Source organism: Stegodyphus dumicola, chromosome 2, assembly GCF_044657685.1.
Source record: "Stegodyphus dumicola isolate Sdum_Otavi_A_Nest chromosome 2, ASM4465768v1".
Classification (NCBI taxonomy): domain Eukaryota; kingdom Metazoa; phylum Arthropoda; class Arachnida; order Araneae; family Eresidae; genus Stegodyphus; species Stegodyphus dumicola.
The window spans coordinates 248,281,845-248,305,328 of record NC_140769.1 but is presented as its reverse complement, the minus strand read 5'-3'; the positions used below and the strand labels follow the sequence as shown (position 1 = coordinate 248,305,328).

Sequence of the window (23,484 nt, the reverse complement as noted above, 5' to 3'; positions counted from 1 at the left end):
ACATTACAGCCAGACACATTATCCAGAAAATTCATACTACGGTTCACAAATAAATGTTCAAAACCTTCTTTCCCTAAATCCTTGTAAGATTTCCATCCATCCGAACAAATAGTTGTACCAGGCTCTATCCACTCTTTAATACACTGCATCAGCATTTCTCTACTTCTGTCATGCACAGCCACTAAAAGTATCTCCCAGACCCTCTTTCCACACCTCCAAATACCCACTGCCCCTCAACAGGATGGCCACGATGATATTTCCTTTTGCCGAACTTCGATTTATCAACTTCCACCACTTTATCTTTCCCCCCATCTTTTTAGACACAGAGCATTATACAGAGCAGACTCGTTAACAACTCCAACATTGTACCTTTTAATACTAAATTTTCTTTGCACACAATCTAAAATACGCAACTGAAATCTTCCCACCACGTCTCTCATTGCAACACAGGCCATTTCAAAACATGCACCACACGAAACAACGAGCAATTAAACTACTCCAGCAAAAGATTTTTCAACATCAACAGGATTGCCATACACAACACGCAATCATGCCAAAAACCAGCGCAGAACACATATCGCCCCATTTGATGATATTAGGACACATATAAAAGTAGGAGCCATACATATATATATATACAGTTAGCTACAAAAGTCTGCGTACAGACTAAATTTTAAATTAAAAAAAAAAAACACTTAAAGCATAGAAAAATGTATTTTAATCATTGCATTTTTTTTCTTCTATTAGCTAAAATTGTAAGCTTAAATAAAAAGTAAATAATATCAGTGTAATACTTTTTACATTTTTTCAAAAATACATTTTGTCAAAAAAACTCACAAATTCCCCCCAATAAGTCTGCGTACACTTTAAAAAAAAAAAAAAAAAAAAAAAAAAAAAAAAAAAAAAAAAGAGCAAAATATAAATTTTTTGCATCACTTAAATACTTTGTAGGATATCCTTTATTCTTCAAAACAGCTTGCAGACGTCTGAGCATTGACTGAACTAGTTTTTCAGTGTCATCCGACGTAAATTTCGTCCATTCTTCCTGCAATTTACTAATTAGCTCATTTCGCAATGTAATATTGTGTTTTCGATATCGTTTCTCCAATTTTGCCCACAAATGATCGATTGGATTGAGGTCTGGTGACTGTGGAGGAGTACGCAACTGTCTTGGAGTGTGATAGAGGAGATATTCCTTCACAATTTTAGCTGTATGTTTCAGGTCGTTGTCTTGTTGGAAAATAAAGGTATTAGAAAGGTTTAAATTTCGGGCACTGTCTCGTAGATTTTTCTTCAGAATATCCAGATAAACATACTTATCCATGACTTTATCAATAATGTGAAAATTTCCAACTCGTTTCGACGACATACACCCCCATACCATCACACCGCCAGCTCCATGTCTGACAGTTGGATTTAAATTTCTCAGATTCAGTTCTGTTCCTGGTTTTCTCCATACAATAGGGTGGCCATTAACTTTAAATATTGTAAATTTACTTTCATCTGACCAAATCACATTGTTACAGAAGTCCTGCGAAGAGTTTAAATATGTTTTGGCAAAAGCAATTCTTTTCTTTCTATTTGTCTCGGAAATGTATGGCTTAGACCTAGGTTTGCGTCCATGATAATCGGCCTTTCGCAGCACTTTTCGTACAGTCTCAGGAGGAATTTCCTTGTTGCTAGTTAAAAAAATGTCTTTTGCAATGCTTGCAGTGGAAAATTTAGGATTTTGTTTAATTCGTAAAAGAATTTTTCTTTCTTCTCTCTGCGTTAGCTTCTTCGGTCTCCCATATCTTGGTTTTACAGCAAGACTACCAGTGTCAAGATAGTTTTGAATAACTCTTTGCACACTAGAAAATGGCTTTCCAATGGTTTTACCAATATAACGAAGAGTTTTACCTTCTTCTCTCAATTTGATAATTAGTTGTTTCGTAACTAAAGGAATTTCTTTATTGGTTGTCATTTTCGTCAAAGAAAATAGAAATAACAACTTCCAATCATCGTGAAATTTGCTTCAGAAGACAAGTGTAACCTTCTTTGTATTCTCAAGTTTGAAGTTTAAAAGTTAGATAAGAAATCCCCTGCCTCATTCGCGTTGTACACAAACTTTATTGGCTTTGATTTCTGGCCACTTATCTTTTAAAAATTAGTGTGCATAAATTATTAGATAGGAAAATATTACAGTTAAATAATTTCAAAGTCCCTTATAGAAACTAAATATTTAAAAAATAAAACTTTAAGAAACTACCCTTTTCGCACCTTAAAATTTGGATTTGATATTACTTTTCTTGATGCACGCAGACTTTAGACACGCAGACTAACTGTATATATTCATGCATGTACACATATATCCATATTTAAATGCATATATACATTTCTGAATCTGGTTCCGATAATAGAAGAGTACTCTTTTTTGTATCAACAATAAAGCCGTTTCCTTTTGCATTTAAAAAAAGGAATTATCTCACTGCTGAATGGCTTTAAGTAAGAGATTAAATAGATTCTCAAACTTTTATTGCTGAAAAAGCCCTAAAATTAACATATTAAATTGCAATTGGGATTCATATATTTATTCGTACATACTATAGGGGTACATAAATTTGTACAAGTTAATAATTAAAATTAAAAATGAACATAGGAAAGGCAAAAGTGCTTTTGACTTCAAATAAATAATCATCTAAGTAATGATTAATTCATATAATTATGGCATTAGAAAAGGTATTAGAAAAAAGTATACAATTTCAATATTTTACAAAAGCTGCACATGCATGCAGACATGAAGTTTTCCCCAAGCACTTTATAAGGTGTCACAGTCGATTATTATGTGCTACAGCGCACAGAAGACAAAAAGGTTATCTGAAATGCAGAAGGCATTTTGTGTTTTACAAATGAAAAATATGGAATCTATTGTTATGCTTCAATGCAGTTTTCAACCTAGTATAAAAATCACTTCTAAGCAGGAAGTCTATTTACAACTGGTAAAGTAAATTTAAAAGTATAAGCTGTTTCTGCAAATGTAAATGTCCTGGTTAATTTTATGCATCTGAAGAACAAGTTGAACACATTCAAAGCACCTTTCAACAAATTCTACGGAAATCAACAATGACAATAAATCTTGATATTCAGATTCCTTATAGTTTAGAAAAATTTAATTCATACAAAATGTAGTTGTTTGAGTAAGTAAATGAGCTAAACAAAAACAGAACACGCCTTCTCTGTTTTGGACCACTTTGTCAACTATGTCACATAATACATGGTTTTTGCTCACATCACTGCAAAAGGTGTTGAACAAAAAATTTGCATCTTCATAAAAGTACCTTTTTTTAGTTTTACTGAAAGCTCATGATATTTCACTAAACTCTTCCTCTTTTAAATAAATTATTGAAACTTGAATGAAACAGGATACTTTTTTCTAATAATCCTATATGTCTGGAAGTAATAAATTTGCACCATTAAACAGACGATTTACTGTGACGCTTTCCATGAATTTTCAATAAGTAATGCAGAACTGAGTTTATTTACTTCAGGTTAACTAATATTATTTATTATTAGGTATTAAGCACCTACAATTTCTAATACAACATATTTTATTACACAAATATACATGAATCTGTTGATTTTAAGTTAAAAGCTGGTTAAAAAACAAACATTTACACAGAACTTCGTGGAAAAGAAATTTTATTAACCTCTCACATTTTTAAAAATTATTTTTAATATAAAGCTCCATAGGTTTGTGAAAAGAAATCCATGTCACCCCCAAAGGTAACTTTTTCATCATATTTATGCACTTAATGTTTGAAAGATGGTATTTTAAGTATTAATTTAAAAACATATTCATTTTAATAGTTAAGAATCCTATCATAGCAAATCATAAATAAAATAAAAATGATTTCAGATTAAAACAACTTCATAAGGAAAGAAAGTATTGGTAACCTCTGATTATCTACCCAACACTGACAAAAGTCACTGGGCAAATAGCTATGCTGTCAAAGTAAGCAAACCAGAATTTTATGAAAATGCATTTATCTGGCAACATATGAATGCATGTTCTGAATGCATAATGTACTGGCAAAATGCAACCTGTTTTGAAATTCGAGGATCATGTTTGTGATTTCTGTTCCCATGTTTTTTTAGTGATAACATTTTCAAAATATATGAAATTCTTTGCTGCTTTACTAAGTTAAAAAAAAGTGGATTTAAACACGCAGAGCAGTGCCAAGTTGTTATGTAATGCTGACAATTCTGAAATTCTCTGAATTTTTTTAAGCACTCTTCACATGGGCAAAAGACCAGGAAAAAAGAAAATGTTTATGTACATTTGTCACAATTTTAATTTAGTTAATTTGTTGCTGCTTTATGTAATTTGTAATGCAACATCTTTTTAAAAATGGTTGCTATTTTTAACATGTTAGGTTGGCGAAAAATTAGTTACCAGTGATTGGGTACTTTATGAAAAAGTTGGATGGATAATCACATAGTAACAAAGTGTTTCATCATCAAGAGAAACAATTCATTTATTGAACATCATTCCATTTTTTTAAAAGTTATAAAAACATTTAAGACAACACAATTAAGAAAATTTTAAAAGTGACAAATACACACAAAATAGCAGAAATATTTAAAAACTAATGTTTTATCCATTATAACATGTTGTTATACATTTATAACATGCTCCTGAAATAGAATAGAAGTGTCAGTTGTCTCTCAAAACACAGAGCTTTTAAATTTGAAATCAGCATCATATAAAAATGGCTTTTGCCAATTATTAACAATTGTTCTTCCAAATTTAGTACTAAGCAATTTTGTTCAGAATTTCTTTTCAACAAATAGCATTTCCAATAAGGGTACAAATGCCACCTTTAAAAAAATATAATTCTTTTTATGTATACCTAATAATCACAGAAAATTTATGAATAATTTGTCATAATAAAAAATTAGTGGAAGAGGGTTAGGAATTTATTACGTTAAACTGAAATATTAAAAATCCTAACAGTAATTTATAAAATATAAAATAATTAGCATTTAAGAGACAGATGACTACACCAGTCCTTGTAGTCAATTGAGAAGGATTTATAAGATTTTATTAGATTGAAAAAGTTGAAGCAATACTCCAGAAACTCTTACTTAAATCTTGGATGACCTCCATATACAGCGGCATCAGGGAAAAATAAAGAACATAAGGCACTTCCTTTAGGATCAGTGGTAGCAGGTGGAAAAGTAAATTCTGCACAACCTAGGCTTAAAACAAAGTTTTGCAATTAAACAAAATACTAATTTTGGTAATATTAACTCACCATCTGCCAAAGCTGCATTTGAGCAACATCTGATGATGTACCAATAATGCAAACTGAAAAGGTTTGAAGCTATTTTTTTTTTTCAAATTTAAAAATATTAAAAAGTATAATATTTAAATTATTGGTTCTTAAGGTATTCTCCTTTTGAACTGTAAAATTATTGCCAAGCAGTGCGATTTAGCAGTTACAGATAAGTGTGACATATTACAATTATAACATGTGTGGCTTCAGTAGATGTAAACCCGAATAATTCTCAATAAGACACATTTTGTTTTCATGAACGAGGAGTTAAATTAAGTGTTATTGCTGTATATTTTCCGTGCACTAAAAATTATTAAAATTTGGAGCCTTCTTTCTACAGAACAGCAAGCAGTGAATTATTTTCAAAGTTATGAAACAATACCATTTAACAAAAATGTGTATTAATGGCCACAATATGGTCAACTCAATATGGCCAACAAAACAGAAATGGATTGGAACAATTACCTGCCAGAAGTTTGTACTCATAGTGTTCTAAACAGAGCTTCCAATAAAGTCGGAGAGCATTAAAAAAATAACAGAAATTTACTAAGCTAAAAAAAGAAGCTGGTTGAATACTGATTGTTTATTAAATAAAGATGAGTCATTTCCTTCAGAATTCCTCAGGAACAACTGGTGCATCTTTGGCAGAATCTCTGCCTGACTTTGATAGTTGCACTAGGGTTCTGCAGCTTTCATGGTTGATGACGGCATAATATGCAAGTACTAAATTATTTACAGTGGATCACAATTACAGTTGTTACTGTATAGTTGTAATGAGCAAGCAAACAGACTACAAAATTTATATATACTTACTTTATTTTACTTTATAATAATAAAGTAAAGAAATGAAGCAACCAGAAATTAAAATAATCACTTATTATTATATTATTTACAAGATTATGAATAGAATCAGAAGTGACACTTCAAGAACAGTTTTAGCATGCCGGTTTTCAGATAAACATCTCATTAGCCATTAATTTTTTACTGCCTGATGACCGTGTTCATCATATCTCAACCCTGCGATTACTCACAGTAAGGTCACTTAAAAAGAATTCTATTTACCTCGGCAGGGTTTGGGAGAACTGAAAGATTATATGGCCCTTATGATGATGTAAAGCTCACACAGGATCATTTGGAATCTGTTGCTGAATATACTGTTTATCAGCTAGTGCAGATTCAAGATGAACTCACTGAGAAGATTCTTGGTACTATTCGGTTTTGAGGGCCGTAAAAAATCGCCAAACTATTGTTGACGCCAGTGTTACCAAAAATAATTGCGGCAACCCTAACACAAGAAAAGTATAATAGTAAATAACAAAGATTGATGTTTTAATTTAGATGAAAGGTTAATTTCGTATAATACTTTTTATTATTATAATTTATATATAAAAGGCTAAACATGACTGAACGGAAGCATAAGAGTAAATAACTATTCAGATCATTATTATAATTTAGTATATAAAAATTGCTAAACATAACTGAATGGATGGCTGCATCGTTATTTCGCTACCGAGTTATCGCTAAAGCATAATTTCATCTTGTTGGTTGTTCAAACATACTTTTCTATAATGAATAATGCCTTTTCTTTGAAAACATTCTTGGTAAAGTGCAGAATCACCCACTTATTTGTTTGCCGCTTTTTACAAGGGTAAAAACAATTAGATTTTTGTTAATTTTCTTTTACTTTTTAAGTGACAATAGGTCGATGTATAGTCAAGGGTGAGTGCAGTGCCATTTTTGTGCAATTCTGGGATTTTTTTTAAGTGAAAATAAGTCGATGCGTACATGGATACCGAGTATGCGCAATTCTTAAAAATGCGTCAAGCAGTGAGTGATTCTGCACTTTACCCAAAATTCTATCGCAGGCTTTTCATCATGGGCAATTCCCAAATTGTTAAATCCATAGGATATCAAAAAAGGATTTAAAAATGAAACTAGTATTTCAATGGCGTCTTAAGAAATATAGAACTATATAAACTTATGCAATCTGAAATCGGCGCGCATGCTAGATTTGGCACGTTGTTAAATGGCCGCGTTTGCTAGATTTGGCGCTTTTGCGCATATATTTTCGCTGCAATGTACGGCCCTCAAAACGGAATAGTACCAGATTCTTTATATCATTCATGGACATTTGATGATGTGAATTATCTTTTTCCTCCCATTGCGTTGTTTCATATCTCTTTGTCTTATTTCATTTATAATGCTTACAAATGTCATGATAAAATACTTAAAATATTTTCCAAGATTTGCTTCATTTATTTAATAGGCTCCTTGGAGATATTTATTAACTATTCTAACTTCTTCCCTAAAGAAGCCTTTTCCATATCCTTTGAATAGAGTATGCCTAAATTTTAGTGTCAATTCATTTACAACCACAGCATACTCTGAACAGGCCAACAGGAATAATGATTGCCTTGTAATAAATTCTATATTTTTATATTAAATTTATTTTTTAAATACAAAAAAATGGTGATGTCATTGTATTTATGGAAGTATTTCCCTCTGCTTTCAGATGTTTGCTTCCTCTTAATTATTATAATGTATGTATTTTATTTAATCAACTATGACAATTTTTACTCACCATTAGTCAATTTAGTTAAAATTTGTATAGCTTTTCTTAAAAAAATTTAATCTGTTTCATAATGCAACTTCAAACTTGTAAATCATATCTTGCATTATCTGTATTAATTTGAGTGATGCACTGACATACACTATATTAAACCTAAGAAATGAATGAAAGATATAGTAACAATCAGTTGTATCAAATACAAATAAAATTATGTAATAGCTACTATAACATTATTTTTCAACATTCATAACCCTTACCTATTAATATTTACTTATGAATTAATATGTTTTGTATTATATAAATATCATTGGCACTTTGGTAGAAGATTTTGCTTTTATTTTATAATACAGTCTGTTACTGAAATATAACCAGAAAAAAGAATTTAAATGATCTTGCTATAAAAAAGCCTGAAGAAAATGCTCAGGAATTTGATTTTGCTTTTTGCCTCATCAAGTAAATGGAATACGTAATGAAGAAGGTTAATGGTAAAAACTTATTATGATAATCAATGCTTTACCATAAGCTTCTCAGAAAGTCATATAAGTAGAAGTTTAGTCAAATAAATATGACAGCATTCATCAAAAACATGAAGGACGACAAAAGTCTAAGGAAGACAAATAACTATGAAAATACTCCTTGAAATTTAAAAAATAAAAATATTGGATATTAAAAAAAAGTTCAACAATAAATAAAAAATTTTAAAATGTCCCTTTTGCCTTGCATTTTAATTTCAAGATACATTGACTTCTCATTTATAAAATATATACATATTAAGTAAAATAATAAACATGATTCATATACTCAAAAATAAAAGGTTTAATTAGTAGCTTTCAAGTATCAATCATTTTTCAATGTCTTGAAGGTAAAATTACCCTCCATCATGCTTTTCTAACATTTCAATTATATTCTGTTTAATTAAGTCAGGAAAATAATATAAATTTTTATTTTATCAGTTATAGGATTCTGTTACATGTACATGTTAAAAAAAATTAATTATTACATTCTCAGACACCTATTCATGATAAGATATGTAAATATAATAAATTTCTATAATTATTTCTTACCGTTTTCTAAGCCTCATACAACTAATATCATATTATTATCGTTCTTTGCCAAGGATGCTCAAATGCAGCAATCAAGATTTTAAAGACAAGATTTGTATATGCAATCAAAACTTTTACAAAATCTTAATTAGATATGAAAAGATCAAAATTACAAAATGAAAGTTTCCTTTAAATTTCTATAACTGGTAAAAACTTCCATAATATATATATATTTCTTCTACTTATAATTCTGAATTTTAATCTAAAAAATTAGAAAGAGAAAAATATATTTAGTAATGAAATTACTTTACCGAGGAAAGCTGGTCAGACACAACAAACTTTCATCACTCTCAAGCAAGTCTGTAACTTCAAGCCTTCTGCAAAGCAAATACTTACAATTATCACAACATAAAATTCAGAAATGTTTAGATTATTATATAAATTTATACATATATAATGATTAATACAAGATGTACAACATTTGCAGAAATTCTATTAATTGTTATCTTTGATTACTTCATTTCTGTTTTCGTTCTGATTGTTTCTTTCTAATTGTCAATCTCAACAAATTAAATCAAAAATACATCTTGCACTTACTACGGAGATATATTACGTCTTGCACTTACTATGAAGATATACTATGTCTTGCATCAATAAAGTGACTGTCAAAAACATGAACCCAATAAGAAATGCTACAGTAATGAAAACCAATAGACACATTTTTAAATTTGCAGTTTTTAAATAAGAATTAATAGATTACATTAACTAAACAAATCTTTTGCCAATTATCGCCTTTAAAATATTATAATGAAAGCACTTACATCATTATAATTATGCTGATAATACACTGCAAATGTGTTTCTACTAAAGATTCTTCTGTCATGCACTTTTTTAAATAAACCTCATTTCAAATATCAATACATTAAAATATACACATTCTTATTTTAACGTTATTAGACATTTTGTTTCTTTCTGATTATCTGCAACCTCCTCCACCAACACAATGGTGACTAATTTTTTGTCAAGCTAATACGTGAAAGGCAGCAGACACTTTGAAAATGATGGCACACTAAGAAAGAGCAATTAATGAACAATAAAACAATAAAATTAAAAAACAACAAACAACCATAATAAAAACATTTTAACTATTATTATTTACCTTTTCAAACATAATCCATAAAATCCATTTATCATTTTCAAGAAATATCCTTACTTTTTTTTTTCCAAGTGCTGATATTCTAATTTATGTGCACAGCAGAATGTTTTCTCTTAAAAAAAATTATCAGAGAATTGCACAAATCTGGCACTGAACTTGCACCCCATTTTCACAGCACATGCACCCCATGTACATGTGTAATCTGGCACACCCCATGTACACAGCAGACTGTTTCACCTATTTTAATCCCATGGTGCATTTCTTTATGAATACTTTGTGTGTGTGTGGGGGGGGGGGGAAGTGCAGATATCAGAAAGAAGCAATATTTTTAATAGACCTAAAATTAGTTATAAATATGTAAAAATGAATTCAAAGAATTACATATAAAATATGAAATACAATAACTGATGTTTATTTTTTGATGTTACTGCTTCTGTTGAAATAATTACTTGACACATCTTTGAGTTATTATAATGAGAAAAGGAATTCAATCAATCTTGGACCTATAAACTATAAAGCATAGGAATAACCTATAAAGCATGGGCATAAAATGTATGTAATTAAACATAATAATCTGTTAATATATATATATAATCATATTTTTGTGCATGTTTAACATGAAATAAATACAGTAGGCATGAATTCCATATTATATCCTTTATTCACCTCTCTATAATTAACACACAACAGAACAACGAAAAAACATTATGCATACATACCTAGCCCTCATATTTGCTTCAACTACATTGAAACACGATGAAAGAGCTCCATATGGCTTTCCAGGAGTACCTTCAATCATATATGCACCAAATTCAGGGCGCCATAATGCTTTCACATCACTATTTTAAAACAATATGAAAATATTTTTTAAAATTATCACAGCTAGATCATAATTAGTGCATGTCTACAGTACGGTACTACTGAGTAATTTCAATCTAATTTAAATCAGAATTCATACAATAAAATTTCACATATTAATAAAAGCCCCTAACAAAACATCACCTACATATAAACTAAGTATATTATATAAATTTAGTGCATTAACAAAAGTGTTGCAATAATTTCTTGAGGCAAAAATATAAAAGGTACTTTAACTATGATTTTTAAAAATTCATTTATGAGTTATATTCATTTATTATTTTTACAATTATTATTCATTTATGATATTTACGTTTAGATTGATCTGCTAAAGATTTAGTTCATTTCTTTCAATGATAATGAAATGTTTTTAACAAAATTTTTCATACATTCTGTATTTGCAATGAAGAATAAGTATTGCACAAAAGAACATGTATTTCACAAGCTTTGAGGTTTATTATTTTTTCCCATAACATTTATTCTTTATCCTGATTTTTGCTTTTTCAAATATATTTTTGTTAGCTATCGATAAAATTTGAATAATTCACCTTTCAATGTATTTTAATTTTTTGAAGAGACTGTTCCTGACATAAAAATATTCATCAATGTAAATAAAAAAATAACTTTTTTAAAAAATATGTGGCACAAGATGGAAGAAAACTGTGTACTGTTCAACAAAATTACACTAATGATTATCATAAAAACTTCTTAATTTTAGTTAACAAATTACAGTCAAAAGTCTTCAATCCGGACTTCGGCAATCGGGACTTTGGTGATTCTGGATTATCGGTTTTTACGGATTATAGATCATCAGTTTAAATCTGATAAGAAGGCATGCAGAAATTATAAAATTAAAAATATGAAACCGTAATTTATAAAATAAAGAGGAATTATGATCTAAAGTATCAAAATTTAAAAAAAAAAAAAAAAAAAAAAAAAAAAAAAAAAAAAAAAAAACTGAATATTTGTTTGTTTACTTTATTAAACATTTCTTTCAACGCTCATGCGTAAAGCATACATTACGCATAGTTGAAATTAGAAAATTGCAACCAGAAAACTATTTGATGTGTATTCGTGATATTTATAATGATGAGGAATTTGATTTAAATTATATCAGAGTACATTGAGATGAAACACTACATTTAGTGAGGAATTATAAGCCAAATAAAGATGATGAGGATAGTGCTGACAGATCAACTTTAAGTTCACTGCACGTTGTGATGTCCCCCCCCCCCTGCAGAGCAGCGTGAAATCGATAAACAGATTTCGGAATGCTGAGAGAAACAAATCACCTCTCTGTCACTTTCTTCATGCCTTTATCCATTTTTTGCAGCAATTCCACTTTTTGTTTAATGGACATCGAAACATGCTTTCGCTTTGTAGATTCTTTGGCAGCTCCAGAATCGGAAACTCTTTTTAACATAATCGAAAGTTCAAGCTTACTTTTTATAAAATTGCTCTAACAGTCTGCAAAAAATAATAAGCCGGATCCAATTTGAAGTTTAAGAAACAACGCAATATGCACCATTAACTGAAATAGATAATTAGATAATTTTAGCTTAGCTTATACCATCCATTATACATTAAATGCACATGCGTAAAGGTATTATGCGCATGTGTAAATGCATATACGCATGCACAGAAAGTTTGTAGCTTTGAGGTTCGCATTATAGATCATTCCAGATTATGGACGTCCGGATTAAAGACTTTTGACTGTACTTTATTTTTACCCTCTAGTAAACTATAATCAACAAATTTCACTTCAAGTATTTGGCTTGAAATAATGTTTCTCACATGTGATTACAACATACACAGAGAAGCACACTTTAAACATATGGTTTAGTATATTAGTTTTCAAACATAAATACATGTGCTATGGATATTTTTACATGTTAAAATATAATATCTTGGTGGCATGGAGACACTTAAATAATAGCGAGCTAAAAATACTCTTGTGAGGATAGTGGTACTGTATGAGGGATAGGAGACTCTTTCATTCTGAAAAACAAATCTTGAGTTATTATTGGGTTACTCTCTGATCACACTTTGACCTTCTTCCAACATCTCAATGATTTGACTCAATGATTAATATATATATATATATATATATACTCTATGGGATTTAATTGCCTGGAAAGGAAATAAAGGAATGTAGCAGAAAGTGGATTTTTTAATTAAGTTTTTACGAATGCAACATTTGAAAATGGAAATGAACTAAAATTTTCATTATAAGGAAAATGTCAATTACTCTCAACTGCAGGCAAAGCAAATAGCAATTTTGAATTGCAGTTATACAAAACAATCTTGCAGTCTACAATGGTGAATTTACAAAAGGCTCCAGGATTTCTTGACTTATTGCAAGTCAGAAATGCTAGAAAATCTTATAAACTGAAAATTAATGTAATTCATCACATGTGAAAAACAGTAATAATGAAATTGTTGTACCGCCCAGACCATACAATGGTTACAGGTGCTGATCGCGACATTAAAGAGTAAGGGTTCGAATCCCAGAGAAGGCATGGATATAAATAAGCTGTCCCCTTATAGGAGACAATGGTGGCTGCCTATTATGTGCCTCCATAATAAACTGACCACCACTTCTGGCCTTAGTAGTGACAAAACCTTAAAAAATATGGCTAGCGCAGGCCATTATAAAAAAAGTAACATGCTTCCAACATGGCTATTGGCATCAAAATAGTGTGAATACTGGCATCAAAACAGTGTAGTATTACATAAAGTAAGGCCAACATTGTAATAGAAACTAGAAAACAAAATTTGATGGATTAACAACTAGTAGTAATACATAATTATCTCTATAATTAACCAATGAAGAATCTACAATAATCTTTGTTGCTTAGAGTGTAGAAACGAGACAGCATCTAGAGCCACCAAATTTTGAGTATCTATCACCCTCCACCTAACATGCAGATTTTGAATTTTTTTTATTTTTTGAAATTTCATAACTTGTGCAAAATTAATGAACTTTTAAGTGATAACCTCAGGAAGTTAAAATTAATGTATTGCCATCCTAGAAATAAAAACTTTTATTTTCCAAGCACCAGTGTGTTGCCATTCAGCAAAACATAAAATGTAGAAGATACATGATTTGAAATATGAGTGTTAAATTTATAAAAGTAAAATTAAAAAAAATTACTTTTTATATCCACCAATTAACACACAGACAGTTGATATTCAATATAATTTCTCTCACAGTGATTTATTTTGGAATGCCATCATACTATTCAATAATTAAAAATATGCTGCTTGCTTATATGACGAACTCACTAAAATTAAATAAAATACTCTTCTGTTTCATTATACTTAGTACCTTATTTTATTGAAATTCCAAAAGGCCTTTTTTTTTTTTTCCCTTGAATATTTTAAAAATACAGTTGAAGGTAAAAAGAACACAGAATACTGTTAAAATAAATGCTTATGACAATTTTCATGGTATAGTAATCCCATCCTTTTTTTTTAAGTTCAAAAACATACTAAATTTATTTCAGAAATTTTCTCTTTCAGGTATTTACTATATTGTAAGATAAAATTTGTCTATAATTAATGTACACGTTTCTAGTGGGGGGGATATACTAGTTTCTGGGTTAAAACTTTCATTTTAAGAAAATCTAGATTTTAAAAATCTTTACATTAATTTAAAATATATTCAAAATACTGCACTGTTTAAGACACAGGCCCAGTTTTTAGTACTTGTGTATTAGCTCCTACTGGGAACTTCATTTGGTGTCAATATATGACAATAATTTGCCAATAAATTCTAGTCTGTTATAAATCAGATCAGTCTTGTTCTCTTAGCTTCAATGTATTGCACATTGTTATTTTTTTTAAGTCTCTGGATTTGCAAAATAATATAAATGGAAATTATAATTTTTTCCAGAATTGTGCAATCTTACTAAATACTTCAAGAATGCTCTATTTCCCATAATTAAAAATTACATTTTAGAAAAAAAGAAAATGGCATGGCAGCACAAAATATAGAAATGCATATATGCAGTAAAAATCAAAATATGGATTGATTTAAAGATAGATAGACTTGAAACAACTCTATAGTTTATTTACAGTTGTAAGAAATTATCAACTGTAAAATTTAGTGAAGAGTTAAATATGGTTGATAAAGTATTATTGAGTAATTTAGTGAAGAGTTAAATATGGTTAATAAAATATTACTGAGTATTTACATTTGATAAGTGGTAGTTACTGAAATAAGAGGAAGAATTGAAGCACTAGGTAACCTATAATCAAATGAAGTCTATGGCACCCATAATGCTGGCAAAGTTATCTTAGTGCTATTTGAAGTTCCCAGTAAAAGTTAATATGCAAATACCTGATTTTTTTTCCCTAGTTCTTTTTTCTTTCTATAAATCTCACCCATGATTTTCTTTTTCTTTCTCCAGCAAAACAGCCAATAACCTTTCTGCTTTTAGACATACTTTAGCTGTTTTCTTGGAATGATCAAACTTGATTACCATATACTCAACCTAAAAACAAGCAAAATATAATCATAAATGACAAATACTAATGGTAATGCAGGAAAAAATATGTTGATACATACATATATAAAAGCAGTAAAAATATATATTTCAAAATCTAAAAACTACTTTTTATCACCAAAATGCAAATTTAATACTTAGGTTTTAAAGTACTTTTTCCTGGGTTTGCAATTACTTGCCAATAATTGTCGTCTGCCTTGTTATTATACCTGCACACATAATCCTAGTACCTTCAGGGCATCAGATGTCCAGTGTGGTATAGTCGCTGAACACTGGTAGTTTGGCCTGAGGTTCGAATCCCATGAACGGAGATGCTGCATTGCCATTTTTTTGGTTTCCTCCATGTGTAACATGTATGTGAACCAGTTTCCCTTATAAAGTCCTCCATGAAGGCATTCTTTCCCTTAGGCAAATAGCCCTCGAAGCTTTAAAACCAAACTCTTACTTTTCAATTTGACTACTTTGTTAATTTTTTAACCTTTTTGCTCTCTTTTACTTTAGTTTCCTCATTATAGCATAAACAGAATTTCTCAATTACCTTTTAGTTTATTTTGATGCAAAACATAATGGCTCCCGGTATTATAAATGTTTGCATCATAAGTGCATGTACTGCAAGTTCATATGATAAAAAGCATATAAAAGTTCAAAAGTTTTACATTTTCCATTCTGTTTTGATCTGCTTACAGACAGATTAGAAGACACATTCTGTTACACCTGTTATGATCTTTGGTACCATCTTTTAAATACTTGCTCAGACTAGTTCAATTTGCCTAATTTTTTTTCCACAATGATGCTTTCGTGCCCCTTTATGTTTTCCAAGGGTGCAAAAGATTTCATTCTAAAATTTTGAAATATCAATTAGGTGTTGCCTGGATGCTGCATCTAGGGACAGATGTCCTCATGGCTTAATTTCTAATATTAGAAGTGCCGAAGCCCTATGGAAGACCGTCAGGAGAGAGAAAAAAGAATAAATAAAATGACTAATAAAATCATTAATATAAGTAATTAATGCTTAAAGTAATTAAATAATTAAATTTGATAAAATGTAAAGAGATGAATTGAATTTAATACGTGATTTTTGGAGAATGGGTCCAAAATCCAATCAAGTACAACCATTTTTAAAACATCTGAAGGCCAGTTCCAAAATTTCCATATGTTGCTTATATTAAAGTGTGTCTGGCATTTTTTCCCTCTAGCTCAAGTGACACTGACCCACTATGTTTTTGAATGCCATCTGACAGCAGGAAATCACCTCCCTCTTCCTATCAACAATAGTGAAGCTTATCACCGCTTCCTTATAAAGCACAAACCGGCAGTAAATACAATTTGCAAAGTTGTTAACAAGCTCAAGAGAATGGGCCAAGATTTGTGCTCTCCTCATTAACCAAAACTCTCAAGACATGATACACTAACTAAGTCAGCATGCAGTTCCACATTCTCAGACACATAAGACTACTCCTAAAATTTACATAAGTCCCTATTACAGACACCTTTCAAATAATGCACAATCAAATGTATTTAACATTTCCTCTTCTGTATATGCATAATACTATTTTTTTTTATTTTTATTTTTATTTATTTATTTATTTATTTATTTTTTTTCCCTATGAGCGTGTATTTTGATCCTATTATTTTGTAACTGTATTTTTGTATCTGTATATTTAATTTGTATTTTATTAGAATTTTATTGTGAATGTGCAAAATTACCATAGCAAATTGCAACAACAAATGTCAAAACGGTAAAACGAATGCAATCTGCCCTTGTATGGCCATGTAAATGATCTTGTTAACATCCTAAAAAGCTCCCGAGGCGGCCTCTTGAGGCCCCAGGGAGTTGTTCCTGGTTAGTGGAGGGCGCGGGACACATGCCTGTTTACCTCTGTTAGACATCAGGCGTCCCCGTCCTCCGTTACCAACCAACCAATATAACCAAATTCTACTTGTTCCAGGTTTCTTCTATAGAAATGAAGTTTTGCTGAAAATGTAGAAATTACACTTTTGCTTTTATTGGACGCATATTATCACCACCATTCATTGAATTTAAAAAATAATATCTGTCAGATAAGCTATATGTTTATGAATTCTGCTTGTAAAACAGCATCTTTTGAAATCTCTAACAGCGAATTAAAAAGTTTGGAAAAATGACTTGGTTCCCTTTGATAGTCAATGAACATAGTAGTATCAAGTACTCTGATAGTATGAAGCAAGTCACTGAAATCATACGTTTCATGACAGAGTTGCCTAAACAAATTAGCAGTACAATGAATTTATTTGTTGTTCTGATGATGAGATGAAACCAGGTACATAAGCATAAACTCAGATGTTTTGCTATTATATGCTGATGATAAATAACACAGTGTATAGCCAATATATTTGGAACTCCTGCTTTTATATGTGCCCAATTACTGCTATAATACTCTGTCTGTAACAAGTGTTTTTTCTTTTTTTCTTTTTTCTTTATTCAGAGAAATTTTTACTTGTTGAAACAAAGGCTTTCATAACACGAAAAATAATGATTCCCCTTCATTACTGATTTATAAAGCTCAGGCAAATAATAATGCTAGGCAGATTTCTTGATACCTTATGAAATGCACATAAGTGAAGGCTTCATTTTCTGGCAAAGTTGATTCATCAAGTCCTATAGAAAAATGAAAATTTTTAAAAAGTTACATAAAGAGTTTTCAAAGGTTCGAATCACTTATTAAGTGTTTTGGAGTTGGGGGGAGGATGATAGACTTTGCCATCACTCAAATGAAATTTTTTCATATCATCAATGGATGATTTATGTAGCATAAATCAAAATACTTTCTTTACAGCTCATAAAACCATTTTTCCCCAATAGTATGGGATTTCCCTAAAGAAATATAAGAAGAAAAAGATAAATCAGTATTATAAGAAGGACACTACCCATCATCATCCTGTTTGGAAACTTTCAAAAGGAGATTTACTAATGTGGGATATATTACAAATCTCTTGAGTGTTTGAAAACAAGGCAAATCTCTGTCCTTTTTGTCTAGATGGATTTTTGATAGATATTCTTGGAATCTGAAAGGTTCCACAGCTTCATTCGGAAAAAAAAATATTTAAGCTATTACACACATTGGCAACTATTATTTAAAGCATATTAAATGAAACCACATTTCAAATAATATGCACTGTACAGTCTGCATTTTCCATTAGATATAGTAATGACAGAAACAAAAAAAAAGTATTATAGATATTTATTTTAAAAAAAGCTTAAAAAGAGTAATGCCGACTGAATGTTACAGATTTATTTGTCATTTTTGTACGAAAAACAATTTTAAAAGTTTTGCATTTTGAAATTTATTAGCATTATGACTACAGTGTTTATTTGATTTACTTTTGTTTAAAAAAATAAAATAACAGGTTGAAACCTAGCAGAGCCGACAGCCTTAGCACGAACGGTTTTGGTTATGGCACATATTGATGTGTACATGGCTAATGTCTAGGGAGTGTGCAATGCCAAGTTTGCAATTATCAGATGTTTTTTTAAGTGAAAATAGGTCGATGTGTACATGGATACCGAGTTTGTGCAATTCTTGTTATTTTCATGGTTGGTGATTTTGAGAAATGTGCGAAGCAGTGCACATTTTATATTCCATTCCTTCTCCTACCTGTCAGTAGAGTGGTAGTAATAACAATGGATTTTCCTGGTACAAAACCTAAGAGGTCATGTTTGGCTTGGCTATACAGATATTACTAAAACATTCCACTGTAACTTGTTTTGGGTACTTTTTTGTTATCAGAACCAAATTTAGAAATGTATGTATGTACGCATTATGATATAATAGAAGATTATGAATTCAAGCGTATTTCTATGACAAAATAAATCTCTTTGGAAAGAGTAATCAACTTTACCATATTTATGAGTTTGATACTTGACATGTTACTTGAAGTTTATCTGCATAGAAGGACACTTTCATGGAAAACTTTCTATAAGAAACAAGGTTCTTATTTACATTAGCCATCCAAAAAACTTTGAAAATTTCTCAGCCAGTCTATTCTGCCACCAAGAATCACGTTTGAAATTAACTACAACTTTGCTTTTCTGTAGCCATTTTATGATTACGGACTTACTTGCAATATCCAAGTATGTGATATTTTTTGAAAAAATAAAAAAAAAAAAAAATTCATAACATTAAAAATTATCAGAAATTATTTAAGATTTAATTCAATAAATCATAAAAAGAGGAAAAATTCATCAAGCCAAATGATATAAAACAGTTTTATGAAATTTACAGTAAAAGAATGTATTTAAACACTTCTTCAGAAAATTACATTTATAAGTTCAAATTTAAAATTTACAAAATGACAAAAGTTACATTAAAGCTCATCTTAATCCATTCAATAATAAATAAAGCTTCTGAAAATTAAACATCGTTAAATATTTATTAAAGTTGAGAAGTACAGGCACATTATACTAAACACACATATATAAACAAACAAAACATATTTTGTGCTTTCAACAACAAAATTTCCCAACAGGACATTTTCATAGCAATTTTAATATTATCCAATTATAATATAAAATTGAATAAGACTGAATTTTTTAAGTAAAAAAAATAATTAATGCATTCACAAATATAAAAATCATAATAACAATTAAGAAATAAGTTCAGTATTAAAATTTCAATATATTACTGAGAAAAAATCTAAAATTAATATAATTTATTTTAATCAGTAATTTTGATTTATCTTAAAAAAACAGAAGATAAAATTTTTCTAATGATGTAACTTTTTTTCTAATGAATAAAATTTTTTTAAATGTTTGGATGATAAAAATTAGATAAAAGGAGTAAATTTTAATGTTCAGTTTAAAATGGCATTTTATATTACCATTTTGAAACAACCTTTGCACATATTTTTTTGTAAATCTGCCACAAAGAAGAATAACAATCCATTTAAAAAAAAAAAGAGGAGGGATTTCTAGTTTTTCGAAAACATGGACCTGATAAAGTGATTAAACTGCTTAATTAAAGAGTATATTTATGTCTATACACACATCACATTTTTAATGTTCAGGAATTTTCCCATAGAGGTACATTCAGCACTTATCTGAAGTTATAATTAGTTATTTTCTTAGTATGAAGATCTGGTGAAAAAAATCTGATTTGATAATGTTTGATTTTTGTTATGCTGTACTGAATTTTATATCAAACAACAGAAGTTATGCAACACCAGTATTTATTTACTACAGAATTTCATTTAATTTTTACCTCTATTTATGTTATATTTGTTATTGGAAATGATAAATACATGCAATCATAATTTAATTTCAAAATAGACTCAAGACATAAGTAAGAATACAGCTACCACAGTCTTATTCACTTGGACGGATTTTAGGATAACTAGTAGATATAATTACGACTTTTACTTTCACATGGAAAATTTTCCCACTAAACTTTCGATGTTATCGCTTTCCACAATAATGGAAGAAAAATAATTTTAAATAATGAGTTTTAAATAAAATACAAATAAATAAATGCGTGAAAAAGTGAAGGGAAAAGAACAATACAATTTCAATCAAACTTTTAAAAGATATCTTTCAATGCATTAATATTTGAAGAACTTACTTTTAAAAAATAAAGCATAATAAATTTCTACACTAAAGCAACTAAGCCCTCTATAAATACTACGATATGTTTTATTGTTGCGTAGACTAACGAAGTGCATATTGCTGATTTTAAAAATGATATTTAAACACAGTTTTCAAGATACGCAACTAAAACGTTTTGATTACATTAACATTTCATATGAAATATTAGCCGGTCATTTGCGGAAAAAAAAGAAAATATATATATATATATATATATATATATATATAATTTACCTCATCACCCCATTTTAAACAGTCGTTCTGTCTATCCTTTAAGCGATGATATATTTTTATAAATTGTATAACACCATGTTCTCTCACATAGTTAGCATACTTTTTTGTTTCTTCCCATGTGAGCGGAGAACCTTCGGATAACAAACCCATCGCTCCGTACCGCACACAAACACTAATCGCAAAAACACAGAGCAACCGAAGAAATTCTCCTGCATGCGGAAGCAGACGGTACTTCCGTTTTCATTGCTGCCAACTATCAAAATAAAAAAATGTCTTGCACCGCTGTTACCTTTTTCTTACTAACTACTGTTCAGAACTTAAACTATATTTTACTGGTAAATAATTGGGCTTATACAGAAAGTGAGCTTAGAAGAATATGAAAAGCGTTTTCGTGTAGCGTTTCTCATTCATAAAATAGCAGTGAGTTTTAACTCAAACATAGAGTGAGCATTTCGTTAAAAGGCATCCTGCGGTCTGTCGGCTTTTTAGAGGCCAGTCCGTCTTGGTGGCACACTTATGGGAGTGGCAGAGAAGAAGGATTAACTGAGAGTTATTGGATTATAGTAAAATTCATTAATGTTATCTTGGCCTGAGGTTCGACCAATTGCCGAGTGGTTAAGACCACTGACTACTGGTAGATCGAATGGGCTCGATTCCAGGCTTGCTGCATGGTTGATTTCAGTGATTTTTCCCATGTGGGAAAACCCCATGTTCTGTACGATAATTTTTCAGGATCTCGGTTGATGAATTATCAGACAAAACCCGCAATATCTTCTTTCTGGGTAGAAGAATAAGCCCCCCCCCAATCAAAAGCACGTGGTTTCCTTGGCCTTCCAATAAGGAAAGCAATATTATAAGAAGTAACCTAACATAATTATAATAACAATCTATATTAATATATAGATCTGTATATATATAACAATCTGTATATTATAAAATTAATTAACCTGTAATTATAATATTAATTAACCTGTTATATAATAACAATCTGTATCTTATAATAACAACCTATCGTCATCTTATTGCATTCTATCGAAAAGAGATTTGCCAATGTGCGCAAATCTCTCTCTCTCTATGATTTATATAGCATATTCCGCAATACCTCCTTTTAGGGTAGAAGAATAAATCTCTGCCACTAGCACGCGGTTTCTTTGGCCTTCCAATAAGCAAAGCAATATTATAAGAAGTGCGCAACTTATCTTCATCTTATTTGAATGCTGTCGAAAAGACATTGCCAAACTGACCAAATCTCTTCCTCTGCGACTTATAGCTCATATTACTTTCTCTTTGGATAGAAGAATAAGCTCCCCCTTAGCACGCGCTTTCTTAAGCTCTCCAATATGCAAAATAATGCAATAGTTTTTATGTTAATTTTATTAAATGAATAAATGCACGAAAATGTGAAGAGAAAAGAACGATACATTATCAAATTTCCAAAAGATATCTTTCAATGCATTAATATTTGAAGAATTTCTACTTTTAAAAAATAAAACAATAAATTTGTAAGCATAATAGTATTTGTATTTCTTAAAGTTATTCGTTATTTATTAGAAATGTATTTTCTACACTGAAGATTGTAAATAATTACATATATATATTTTTTCTGAACATGTAAAGTTCCGCGATTGTTCCGATTTGGTAGAGTTTTGGAGAATCATCAAAAATGAATTTCCAACTCTAAGTTCAAAAGTTTTAAGGATTTTCAATCCTTTTGCAGCATCATATTTATGCGAAACCGGATTTTCAGCTGTAGCTCTAACAATGAGCAAATACCGTTCAAAGATCAACGTAGAGCAAGAAATGAAAGTGGCAATGTCGTCTTATCCATCGCTTTGAAAAACTTTGTGGAGATCAGCAAGCTCTCCCATCCCATTGATTTTTTTCCTATTTTTCTTTAATGATAATAATATAATATTCTTGTATATCGGTTCAATATATACCTATATGATCCTCAGATTGTGGTTGTTTTCATTTCTGTGCCTGGTCACTGGTATCACTAGCAGTCATATTTAATGAAGTGTTGTGATTAACTATGACACTATGTAGTAAGCAGGTTGTAAAGCACAAACCTTGTACAACACTTCATTGAACACGACTAGGGCGCCATGACAAAATACTAAACCTATAAGTGCGTCGCCAACTGAAAACGTTTTGGAATCACAGTGTTACTGCATAATTTTTTCT

The 23,484-nt window shown here is 30.0% G+C and overlaps 1 protein-coding gene across 3 annotated transcripts in view; it reads right to left on the bottom strand.

Annotated features, from left to right (window-relative positions):
- Positions 1 to 21,499, bottom strand: part of Gclc (glutamate--cysteine ligase) — a 59,253-nt gene extending 37,754 nt beyond the window's left edge. The window contains exons 1-5 of one of the 3 annotated variants that reach the window (XM_035367395.2): positions 21,401 to 21,499; positions 15,328 to 15,437; positions 10,803 to 10,922; positions 9,239 to 9,304; positions 5,125 to 5,238 (exon numbers count right to left, since the gene is read on the bottom strand). In XM_035367395.2, the coding sequence (XP_035223286.1) occupies positions 5,125 to 5,238; positions 9,239 to 9,304; positions 10,803 to 10,922; positions 15,328 to 15,437; positions 21,401 to 21,418 (428 nt within the window). In that variant the 5' untranslated portion in view covers positions 21,419 to 21,499. Of the gene's footprint in view, positions 1 to 5,124; positions 5,239 to 9,238; positions 9,305 to 10,802; positions 10,923 to 15,283; positions 15,438 to 21,300 lie in introns of those variants that run through there. The other 2 variants (XM_035367394.2, XM_085811989.1) reach the window with 2 other exon arrangements.
- Positions 21,500 to 23,484: the final 1,985 nt, after the last annotated feature.